Below are 12,500 nucleotides of genomic sequence, written 5' to 3' on the forward strand. Positions count from 1 at the left end.
AACTTTTTGTTCCTCATGGATAGGCGATCAGACCCGTAAAGTTTCGTCTCAATCTGTTCAGCTGTTTGAGATTTTTAAAGGGTTTTATGTTCAAAAACATGGCTGCCGAACCACGTGTCGATTGACGTCACCAATTTTTTCCCCCTTACAATTAAGCCAAAGATGACCCTCAAAAATGTTGATATTGATTTGATAAAGCGTTTGATGTCATAATGAAGCCACCGATGACATCATCAAGAATCACACTTATTTCCCAAGGGGAGTACTTCACATGTGCCAAGTTTCATTTTTTTTTTCCATGGAGTGGTTTCAGAGATACAGAGGTCCAAAATTTTTCCTTTTTTTCAAACATGGCTTGCCACACTACATAACCTATGACATCATAATAATCATTAAAACATTCTACATGAGTCGTCACACCTCTGGTGAAAATATCGTGTCAATCAGATAAGCGGGTGCAGAGAAAACAGAAAAAACTAGAAGGGCACTCGGTAGAGTGCATACCTCCGCCACGTAATGCCTGATCCACAAGAACATATCTGGCCCAATACATTTTTCAAACTTCATGCTATATATATAGTTTTTGGCCCTATCTCTCAATGATGAAGAATCACTTTAAAAAATATTTCTCGTATCCAGATCTTCACCAAAATCGAATCAATTTGTCGTGGTCACAACACACCCAACCTGTCCACCAAGTTTCATCCGAATCCGTCCACAACTTTTTGAGATATCGTGCTATATATTAGTTTAGCCTTACTGTATCTCTCAATGATGAAGAATCACTAAAAAATTTATCAGATCCGGATCCAGATCTTCACCAAAATTGAATCAATTCTTCCTTGTCACACACTCAACGTGTCCACCAAGATTTGTCCAGATCTGGAAAAAAAAAACATTGAGATATCCTGTACACAGACAGACAAACAGACAGAGAGGGGTTAAAACATAACCTCCTCACCTTCGGTGGCGGAGGTATAAATTGGAGAATGACAAAAGAGCGGAGAGATTGAGGATGGATAAGAAAGGCTCACTGGAATGACTAATAAGAGGGCAGCTGAATTGGGATGGAAAATGACTCATAATAAATGCCCAAGATCCAGGACACTTCATGAAAGGTTTCAAGAGAATGTCAGGACTGAATCAATTGGACAAGTTCAGGTTTTGCAAGATCAAAATAGAAACCGCGTCACCTTCTTTCAGGATATAAAACACTCATCATGCTTGCTCTTCCTAACTGAAGATGGCCATTCACATGTGATTTGTGAACAACCTGGGAACGTGAATTTGTTTGTAGTGTAAGAGCTGCCGAATCAGGCAGCAACCACACTCTTAAGATAACTTGCCTACTCTTCACGAAAGACACCGCGGGATATTTAACGTCCCATTAATGACCAATGCTGGCAGATGTGTCCTCCGGCTTATCGTCCATCCGATGGATGACGCACACATCGATGCCTTGCCCTGCATGCAAAACATCAGGATGACAGTTTATAGCTGGGTTGAAATTCAAACTCAGGCTATAAAACTCCTAGGCAAGTGTGTATACCTCGAGGCTATCCTGCCAGAACAATTGTGCAGAATAATCCACTGGCACATCTGCAAAATCCTCAATATGCCAGTCCCTGAAAAGTCATAGTACCGAGTCCCTAAATAATGATTGACAATGATGACATCAATCACATATGACCTGAGATCATTCCATCTAGCGTGACAATTGAAAACAAGACAGCGCCACCAGGTAGAATACTCAGAGATAACAAGGATGGCATTGATAATTGAGGAAGCTGTACCCAACGACTGGTGCAAACTATAATCAGAAAGAGCTGAAGTGGTTTGGGGTTCAGCGACAATCCTTAAAAGAGCCCTTTGAATTAAAGATGTGATGAAGTGGAACGCCTGATATATTCCTTTGCTTAAGCTTGAAAACAATTGTAACTTGGTACTCGAAAAACACACCTAAAAGATTAAGATAGATACTTTGGGCCCTAGGAGCGTTGGAGGGCTTCGTTCCACCTTCGGCTACCCACCCTACGAGATTATAATGAACTGATAGGACAGATGTTCCGATTTTAAAAGGGTCTGCAGGAGGTAATCATTTAATACCGAACACAATTTTGCATATTATTATATACTGCCTGGAGGATGGTTAAACAGACAAAAACTGTTCGGCAACTTGTGCTTTACGTGCAGGACATGTCTGCTTCGAGATAGGCCTTCAATCGAGTCCTATCGGGTTGGTCCATTTGGCATTTCCATCTAAGCATTTCGCTCAGGATGCTGGGATCCCAGGTTTCAAACCACATATGGAACTGATTCGTCCATTGTCTCCTTGCAATTCATGCACAAGTACACCATCTCATATTATCCTGGTCCCTCGTGCAATACTCATATGTCTTGGAGCTGCTAAAAGATGGCTTGTCATGCTCAGAACAAGCCTATGTTGTTTTACATATTATATAAATGACCAAAATGCTGTAGTCTATCTTTTTTGCCACATATTTGAATGTCATTACACACTTTTATGCTGCTCATATTACAGAGAAATGCAAGAAGGGTGTTGCATGAAGGGACACATCGTCTGCCACAGATATCAAGTCAATTTTTTTTTTCATTCGCATGCAGCCGCACGTGCAAGTTAAATAGCTCAAGGTGTCCATGTACATGTGCGAAGACGGTGCACTAACCCGCGGCCAGCTGGAAACTTTGGGGGGGTGTTGCAAGCACAGTCCCCAGGCCATGGCGCTGCTCACAACTCGCCTGCAGACTCGGAAAGAGTGCGGGCCGTGTGAGGTGCCACCGGCAATCGCCCTCGGGGGTGTGGGGCACGGCAACGGGGAGTGGGAAACGTGAGTTTGGAGTCTCGTACGGAGAGCAGGCTGGGAAGCTGGGTTCGCTGGCGGATGAGAAATGTGCGTCTTCGTATGTTGGGGGCTCCCTGTTGGGCCAGAACAGTTTGGGTGGATGGAGCGGGTTGGGGGGGGGGGAGGGAGAGCAGTTTGGGTGGGGGTGAGTGTGGTAAAGAGACAGGAAGATACACATAGAAACTCGAGGGGGAGCACTCGGTAGAGTGCAAAACCTCCGCCGCCAATACTGCTGGGTCACTTAAGTGAACCTGATATCCTATTCATTGTAGGTCAAAACGGATCAGACTCTACTGAACCACGATTGAATAAACTAAACTAGATCGACGCGCATGAAGAAATGCCAAAAAAAAAAAAAACGAAATTTTTTTGAAAAAAAAAGTTGCAAATTTTTTTTTTTTCCTCGAACAATTTTTTGGGGGGTTGGAAATCACTTAAAACATGTAGAAATGTAAAAAAAAAATTCAAATATTTTTCAAATAAAATCGAAATTTTTTTGAAAAAAAAAGTTGCAAAATTTTCTAAGTTTTTTTTTTTGGACCAAGTCCAAAATCTAATGGCATGATCCTTGGACCATACCTAACCCCCCCACCAAGTTTCGTCGAAATCCGTCCAGGAGTTTTTCCATAATACTGTTCACAAACAAACAAACAGACAGGGGTGAAAACAGTAACCTCCATCCATCTTCGATGGCAGAGGTTAAAAAAGAAAAGAAAAGAAGACATACAGGAAGAAAGAATGACAGGAGAGGGGGAAAAAAAGATGACGAGATAGAGATAGATAACAGATGCTGTTCTGTTGCATGTTCAAACCTGAGGTATATCAAGAGGAACAGGTGCAAGAGTAAACTAGAGGGGGAGCACTCGGTAGAGTGCAAAACCTCCGCCGCCAATACTGCCGGGTCACTTAAGTGAACCTGATATCCTGTTCATTGTAGGTCAAAACGTATGAACAAACGTTGGTGTTGGTGTTGAAGGTTGTGGTCAAGTTTTATCGAAATTGTGTGCAGTTTCGGAGAAGAAAGCAAATACATATTTTGGGGGGAAACCCCGGGTCGAACCCCTTAGGGCCCGATTGTTTTTTTTAATGGTGTGAATAAACTTTGGTACATCACGGGTGATGATTATTGTGGTGAAGTTTCATCAAAATTGTGTGTTTATGTTTGGAGAAGAAGTTGCAAAGGTTTGTGGAGAGATGGACGGACGGACGATGCACCATCCCATAAGCTCCCCGGAACTATGTTCCAGGTGAGCTAACAATAAGGACAATACCCCTGGGCACTCCACCTGGTAGAATAATGATAGCGAGGAGAAAGTCAATGTGGGACGGAATCGGAAAAATGTACCAATGAACCAATGTTATAGCAAATACCTATTGTGGGACGCATCCCCCCCCCACCCCACCTCCCATAAACGCCCCTTGATCCCGATTTTTACATCGCGTTAACAAAACTTTGGTCTATCATGAGTTATGAAGGTTGTGGTCAAGTTTCATCGAAATTGTGTGTGTAGTTTCAGAGAAGAAAGCAAATACATATTTTGGGGGAGGGGGGAGGTGGGGGACCTCCCCGTAGATCGCTTTCCCGATTTTTTTCAATGTTGTGAACAAACTTTAGTAGTGATGGTTTGTGTTCAAGTTTCATTGGAATTGCATATGTAATTTCTCAAAAGAAAGCAAATACCTCTTTTGGGGGTGTGTTACCCATGCAAGAGGGGAAATCATAAGACAGGGTGTGTTACCCATGCGAGAGGGGAAATCCATGTCCAGCAGAGAAGACACAATGTGGAGGAGATGAGTTCCTGCTCGGATCTTCCTCCCAGGTATGATCACGTTCAAAAAGAGGTCCCTACAGGAGAACGCAGGAAGGAGTTTTATAAAGTAAGTGAGGGAGCGGGGGATATTAATAATTTCATTAAGAAACGATCGTCCCATGCCATAGCAGTCTCATCACAAGAAATACACACTCTGTAGTTTGCTGTTGACTTATTAGTGGCAGTCAGGGAAGAATTTGTAATTTGGCCAAGGTGCCGGCAACTACTCGCCTACTTTCCATTGAAAGACACCATGGGATCTTTAACATCCACAAACTGATACTGCCAGACAGGACACCCGGCCTAACGTCCATCCAGGGGACAGGGCATGCTTTTTCTGCAACATCCTTCCTGCGAAGCGCATGTCCAACAGTTTGAATTCAAGTCAACAATCGACTCCAGGGGTCTCCTATTTCACAATAAATGAGAAACGACAGGAAATAAAGGCATTTTTGGATTAAAAAAAAAAAACCCCCCAAAAGGGATAGTTAAACGGTGCAAATTAATCAAAGTAAAATACATGGGAGTGAAATAAACAAAATGAGTAACGAGAGAGTGAAAGTGATGGATGGAGGAAGTACAACGAGAAAGTGAGCATGAGAATATAACAGTGAAAACTGAACAAAAGTTCCTGAAGATTGTTGATAGGAAATGCATGTGCACAGGGGGAGGACACAGGTAAAGATTGTGGAGATTGAGATCGAGAGGAGAACTACTCAAAAAGGACAACAGAACAACGTAGAAGTTTTGAGCCCTCTGGCTTCGATATGCACGGGTACAATATATCGGACATCGGTGCGCATCTGCTGGTGTAACGCATATGGATGTGTATACGTAGCAAAATGCCTGGTAGATGTACTTACGTGCGGATATGGTGAGAGGCGTGCCCTGTTCCGTGCCCGATGCACGCGCGGTTTGTTGGCTCTTCGAGGCTCCGACACTCCGCCTGTTGTGCTCACGAGCTCCGGGAGACTTTTTCGGGCCGTGATTTGATCGAGCGATAGCTGGAGTTGCTTGTATTCTATGTTGCTGTGGCATATCAGAAAAGGACTGTTATTCACATTTGCAGATTTCAAGTAAAATCAGTTGAGTAGTGTTAGGTTCTAATTTAATATATAATGCGAAGTGTGGTCTGTCTGTCTGTGCGTTTCTGCGATCGGCTGTCTGCAGTTTCCGGAAGGTACTTCTGACGCTGCTTTTGAAAAGCTTCCCACGCAAGCAAAGCTCGATGTTCGACCAGGAGAAATGCATGATACCAAGCGCGATACATTTTAAACCGACAAATAAAACATAGAATCGCAGTTTATTTATCAACAGTGCGTTAAGATATGACCTCCGCTGACAAGATGGCCTCGAGGTATGCACACTCGCCTCAAACCTGTCTCGCCTGGGTTTGAATCTTGGCCCAACAAGAAACTGTCATGTAGGTGTTTCACAGACAGGGCGATTCATCAACGTGTGCCATCCCTCAGATGAATGTTAAATTGTGCGTCCCGTCTACCGACATTAGTTGGTGGATCTTAAAGATCCTTACGGTGACTTTCGCAAGGAGTAGAGGCGAGCTATCGACAGCACCGTGGCCAAATTCCTGCCCGAACTACTGCTGGGAAAGCAATGGCAAACCACCCAGTATAACCCTTGCTGAGGAAGCTGCTTTGGTGGCACCAATGCTCAGTGACAGAGTACACTCAGCATTTTAAAAGGATAGAGCACGGACATATAGAGAGTGGAGAGGGAGATAGAAAGGATGGAGTGGCTGAGAGAAATGAGGATCGTCAGAGAGAGAGAGAGAGAGAGAAGGGAGAAGATAGGGAAGGGGAGATGTTTCCTTCTGTACCTACCCTGTCCACTCCATTCCTCTCCACACCCATTGTTTGTACAAGTCTCCCTCTATTTTGTCTTTCAACTCCATTCTTGGTGTCCCCCCCCCTCCCTCTCTCTACTCTTCTTTTTGTCCTGTTGCATCCTGATCTGTTCAGTGTTATAGCTCTTCCACAAGCCTCGACTCTATTAAAAAAAACTGTCATAGGTTGGCAACCATTGAACAGGTTTCATAGGCCGAATGGTCTCTTTCTGTGTTGAAATTATTTAGAGGAGAAGTCACCGATTATATATTGCGAACCGTGGCGTCTGTCGGTGCATTCGACTGTCTCCCCTTTATGGTGGCCACTTCCCACGGTGCGTTCAACATTCACTTTTGACATGACGGGAGAACAGGCACGAATATTGTTGGTGCCAAATTTTGTTTTGCAAGTAGGATATTCTGCACTCTTTACAAATCCAACCTCCACCGCTCTATGTTGCACCACAATTTTGCGGTGGGTGGTATAAGTAGCTCAGAGCTTTGGTTCTGAGTGAAACCAAGAGAGCAACACAACCTTTTTAGAGTCCATGAAAAATTATTTGAATTTATAGATTAACATAACCTTTTTCCATCACTGGGGATGGGTATTCTTCCTAGTACGTATATAATATACATAATATACTCATAAATAACGCATAAGGCAAAGAATTACGGTCTCTCATAAACATCTACCTATTACTTATTCTCCTCTTCATATAGCTATTTTCAAAGGTGAACAATTTACAAAGAAAGAAATTCATCAAATTGATCAACTTTTTAATGTGTGTTGGCAAGAATCCATGTTTTAAAGACTGGAATGACTGCCAAAGTTTAGAGCTGAAAATGTAATCATAGGTCCCTTGATATGTTTGTTCCTGGAACCTGTCACCCACGATTTAACCTGATTTAACAAATGCTGAAGTGAAGCAAGAGTCTCTTCAAGTACCTGCCTCTACCATCATCACCTCATGCTTACCTAATAATGTGCTACTCAACGAGATACAAGGGCGAGTTCTTTGAATCGCAAAGTTTGCACGACTTAAGTCTCGAGGTTTGTCGAGTTTCCATGTCGAGGATGATTCAAATGTTTGTATAGAGTAACACAGCTTGAGCAATTCATCTTTATCAATTTCTAGCTGTCATTTTTGTCGAAAGAGTAAACAAGCAGTCATAGACTGGTACTTACTAAATCGTCAACTTGACCTCTGACCTTGTCTAATAAAAGCTGTCTCTAGAGAAGGTAGCGACGCAAACCAGAAGTTTCTACGATGATTCTGTACCAAACCATCAAAAATCGAATGTTTTGGATGTTTGACCTCACTGTGACCTTAACCTTTGACCGATTTTGACCAAAATCTAATCAGCGCTAGCCACCACCCTCCTGAATCACACGGTGTAATTTGACATTGGTAGCTTCGTCCGTTCGAGTTATCGTGCCTACAAACAAACAAACAAACCAATGTCACCCGCAGGGTGACCTGTATCATGCCAAAAGGTGACCACGTGTGACTTCTTTAAGGTCACACTGAGGTGAACAGAGCTGCTATCCACCAGGAGCGACTCCTTGAGGAATATCTGCCTACGAGAGATTCCGATGAGAATCGTTCTACAGAGTAACCATGAAAAATATGCGTTTGCCTCATAACGTCACCAAATGATGTCATAATGTCTCAAGCTTGACATATCAAGAAAGCACTCATCGAGGTGTTCAATTTGAGGTACTACACGATATGGTTCCTAAAACTTGAAAATTTGACCTTGGGGTCAAATATGTTTGACCTGAGGCGTGAACCATGAAGGTCAATGCTAATCGCCACCAAAAATTAATCAGCTGAGCGCCAGACCATGAACTATATTCCCATGAAGTTTGAAGACGATCCAATCAAAATTACTCAAAAAATAAGGGTTTCGTCGACTCCCCTGATTTGCAACAAAGTGACCTTGACCTTTGACCTTGACCTTCAAAATTTTATGCACTGAAAGGGACCTCTATGGGCCTCTGATATGCGAAGTTACAAAAATTTCCAATAACTGTGCTCTGCAGAATTTTTTATACGTGATTGCAGACAAAAAAAAAAAAAAAAAACATACAAGCTGACTAACATATCTTGAAAAAAAACTTCGTTTTGGTAAGATAACAAACACACAAACAAACAAACAGAAACGGAAGTCATCAATATACTTACGAAATCTTTAAATTTCGTAAGTAATAAAGTATGCAAAAACAACGACCTCGAGAAAGGCAAACACCGACAGAAGGACAAAGATGAGAGAAATGGTTTGCAATATGGATTCTTAAACAGCGAATGTAGATATTCCATCGATCATTTTCCCTGTTGTTGTCTTCACGAGTGGAAAATAAATGTCTGCTTGCTCTGATGATAGTGTTCAGGAAACCGCCAAATCAACGTCTTCGCCCTTGTCCCCATTTGCTCTCCATTGAGGATGTAGCTGCCTTATTACCCCACACACGTGAAGTGAACAGTGAGGTTAAGCAAATGATTCATTTCGTTTTGTCTGTCTGTCTATCTATAAATATCAGTTTATGATCGAGGAGCAAATTTATTGCAATTGAATGTTATATTTTGAACATTAATCAGAAAACAAACCTGTAGTTTAACAGTACTTTAGCTCTGAATTCATCCTGATCGCACATGTGCAGAGAGGAGTGAGATAATTTTTTTTAACTCTACCTGTCTGCCTGTCAAACAAAATTGAAAATCATTCCAAACAGGAAACTTGCTGTTTTTAAGGACGTTATAAAGGACACAAACAACAGGTACATATAAACTAATGTAACGTGTTAAATAAGGTGGTGTACAAGATGTGGCATCAACGGTGGTAAACTTCCAAAATTTGTTTTTTCTTCGACCCTTAAAATCGTTATTTTATGATTTAAATTTTTTTAATATTATTTTTTTTTTATTCGTTACTTTAAAATCGTTATTTTATTTTAATTGAATTATATACTTGAACACTGTGAAACACAAATTGCATTTTTGGCACTTTCAAAACTGTTTTTCAAATCAGAATTTTTTTTTTCTGTAAAATGTATTGTTTTGCGTAGTTCAAGCTAAATACACACTATTTCAAGAAAAGCATGCGTTTCTGCTTCATAATAGTGATTTAGAACAAAAATTGGATTCAGACAAAGCTATTGTTTTGTGAAAAACGCTTGTTTAGGTAAATTAAACTGTTTTTTCGTGAATAAGGTTTTTCTGTCTTTGTTCTAAGGACAAAATGTATTGTTTAGAAGTATTTGGAGAAAATATTATGGCATTTTACGTTATCATGACCAATCAAATTTGCCGCTCGTAGACCCCACCCATGTCCTTGTTTCTCAAGACTGCGTGGGGTAAAGTTGTCTGTGAAACTCTCTAGTTCTGTTTGTAATTCTATCTGCTGGTTTCCAAGTGGAATTTTCACGGGAATAAACATGCTTGCAAAAGCCAGGAGAGCCCCAGGTGCTGGAAAAACGAAATGGGTCTGCTGTAAGCCAAATGTCTTTTTTTTAAAAAAGAAGCCAAAATGTTCTTACATTTCTCGAATAGCTTTAGCCTGATCTATCCTAAACCCACAAATTTAATTAACATATTGAAAACACACAAACCTGAAAATATGGTACAAATTGCACTTTGAAGATGGAAATCTTGAATTTGAAGAAGTTACACAAAAAAAGATTGACTGTTTACAGTGGTGACAGTGGTGAAGACACTGGACTAGAATCTCAGATGTCATGGGTTCAACTCAATTCTGGCTGACGGCAACTGTATGAAGGAATTTTGAGTCTACACTTTTGGAAACCGAGCCAGTCTCAGAGAAATGATGATGTCGCTCACCAGTAACAACCTATTGTCGGTAAAAATCCAGGTGCCTCACCAATAACAACTTTCAGAGAAGAGATAACATACCTGGCCCACCTGGTTGGGTCGACAGTGAGACATCAGCCCATACATTTTGGTAAACTGGTACGCTAAATGCTAAATTCAGGTACGCTTATGATGGGCATGAAAAGATGAATGATGAAATAAAATGTCACCCAAAAGCTTCCTCACCAAATAAACAAACAAATTAGAACGGCACTGGGTACAGCACATACTTCTGCCAGGCTGAACAGTTTACGTTTCATTTCCCATTGATAGGACCTGAAACAAAATCTAATCAGCTTGTTTTTGTCATCTAGCCAACTCATCAACCAAATTTTATCACAATCCATCCACGACTCTGAGATATCGTGCTATATATCATAATTGGCTGTGTATCTCAATGGTGAAAAATATCTTATAAAATTAAAAAAAAGATCTTTTCTTCTGATCTTTACCAAAATCGAATCAATTCTTCCTTGTCATACACTCAACCTGTCCACAAAGTTTTGTCTGAATCCGTTCACGTTTTGAGATATCGTGCTATATATCGTTTTTGGCCCTATCTCTCAATGGTGAAGAATAACTTTAAAATTCCAGTATCCAGATCTTCTCCAACATCTAATCATTTTGTTCTTATCACACACCCAACAGAACCAAATTTTGTCCGAATCCGACCATAACTTTTTGAGACAGACAGACAGACAGACAGACAGACAGCGGTGAAAACATAACCTCCATCCACCTTCGGTGGCAGAGGTACCAAACTGCTACTTTCATAGCCACAATTAATCACAACTTCCTGTGGAGTCACCCACGAGGAAGATTTGGCCAAACTAGTTGGCTGACGTTTAATTACCTCCACCACCAAAGGTGAAGGTGGTTATGTTTTCACCACTTTGTTTGTTTGTTTGTGTCGAGGATATCTCTAAAAGTTGTGGACGGATCCAGATGAAATTTTGTGGAGAGGTTCGGTGTGTGAGAAGGACGAAATGATTAGATTTTGGTGAAGATCTGGATCCAACTACTAGAATTTTTAAAGTGATTCTTCACCACTGAGAGATACGGCCAATAATGATGTAAAGCACGATATCTCAAAAAGTTTGTGGATGGATTCGGATGAAATTTGGTGGACGTGTTGGGTGTGTGACCTCAACAAATTGCTTCGATTTTGGTGAAGATCCGAATCCGAATCCGGATCCGACTACAAGAATTTTTAAAGTGATTCTTCACCATTGAGAGATAGGGCTCAAAAAGGATATATAGCATGATATTTCAAAAATGTAATGGGCCCGATATGTTCTCGTGGATCAGGCATTACAGGGCGGAGGTATGCGCTCAACCGTGTGCCCTTCTAGTTGGACCTTATTTGGCAGGAAGTTAGAATTTGCTCAGGGTACTGACAATAACTTGCCTACTCTTCATCAAAAAATACCGTGTGATCTTTAACGTCCACACACTAATGGTAATGGATGGGTCCCCGGCTTAACGTCCATCTGAGGGATGGCACACTTTGCGATAAAACGCCATACCTGTAAACCACGTATCAGACAGTTTATAGTCAGGGTGGAAATCAAAACCAGATTAGACAGGTCAAAGGAAAGCATGCTACTTCTGCACAATCCTGTCATGGAGCTAAATGAACAAAAAACAAGAATTGGCTGCAAAATGTTCATTACTGTTTGAATGAATTACTTATCTCATCTTACAGTAGTTCTGTAAATGGAAGAATGAAGGCGAATGTTACAGTCATCGGTGTTCAAACCAACATACGTGAGAACGTAGTTTACACTAACGATGCAGTGGGGTCTAGAAGACCTGCTGTTGTGAACGATCGTGGCACAGCTTTGCACCCACACCCAGCCACCCTGCTTGGCCAGGAACCTGTAATACTTGGTGGTCATCTGGCCTTTCACCAGCACTGAGGTGGAATCAAGGACAGGGATCCAGGGTCAGAAACGTAGCAGAGAGGAGTGTATGTTAGACATGTTTGCAACTTGGTATTGTGGGCACTTGTCAGCACAAGTGTTGGAGGATTCAAAAATAATCATGGTGGTGAAATGGCAGGAGAGGACAATGGCGCATGGTGAAGATTCAGCGGGGTCGTATATACTTTTGA

At 41.5% G+C, this 12,500-nt stretch overlaps 1 protein-coding gene across 1 annotated transcript in view; it reads right to left on the reverse strand.

Annotated features, from left to right (window-relative positions):
* Window positions 1-2,662: 2,662 nt before the first annotated feature.
* Window positions 2,663-12,500, reverse strand: part of LOC147034361 (single-minded homolog 1-like) — a 26,420-nt gene continuing 16,582 nt past the window's right edge. The window contains exons 6-9 of the mRNA XM_085851524.1: window positions 12,155-12,302; window positions 5,539-5,704; window positions 4,604-4,710; window positions 2,663-2,938 (exon numbers count right to left, since the gene is read on the reverse strand). Of these exons, the coding sequence (XP_085707650.1) occupies window positions 2,683-2,938; window positions 4,604-4,710; window positions 5,539-5,704; window positions 12,155-12,302 (677 nt within the window). The 3' untranslated portion in view covers window positions 2,663-2,682. The remainder of the gene's footprint in view (window positions 2,939-4,603; window positions 4,711-5,538; window positions 5,705-12,154; window positions 12,303-12,500) is intronic.

This window comes from Eptatretus burgeri, chromosome 1, assembly GCF_056783735.1.
Source record: "Eptatretus burgeri isolate ZD-2024b chromosome 1, Ebu_testis_v1, whole genome shotgun sequence".
NCBI classification, from domain to species: domain Eukaryota; kingdom Metazoa; phylum Chordata; class Myxini; order Myxiniformes; family Myxinidae; genus Eptatretus; species Eptatretus burgeri.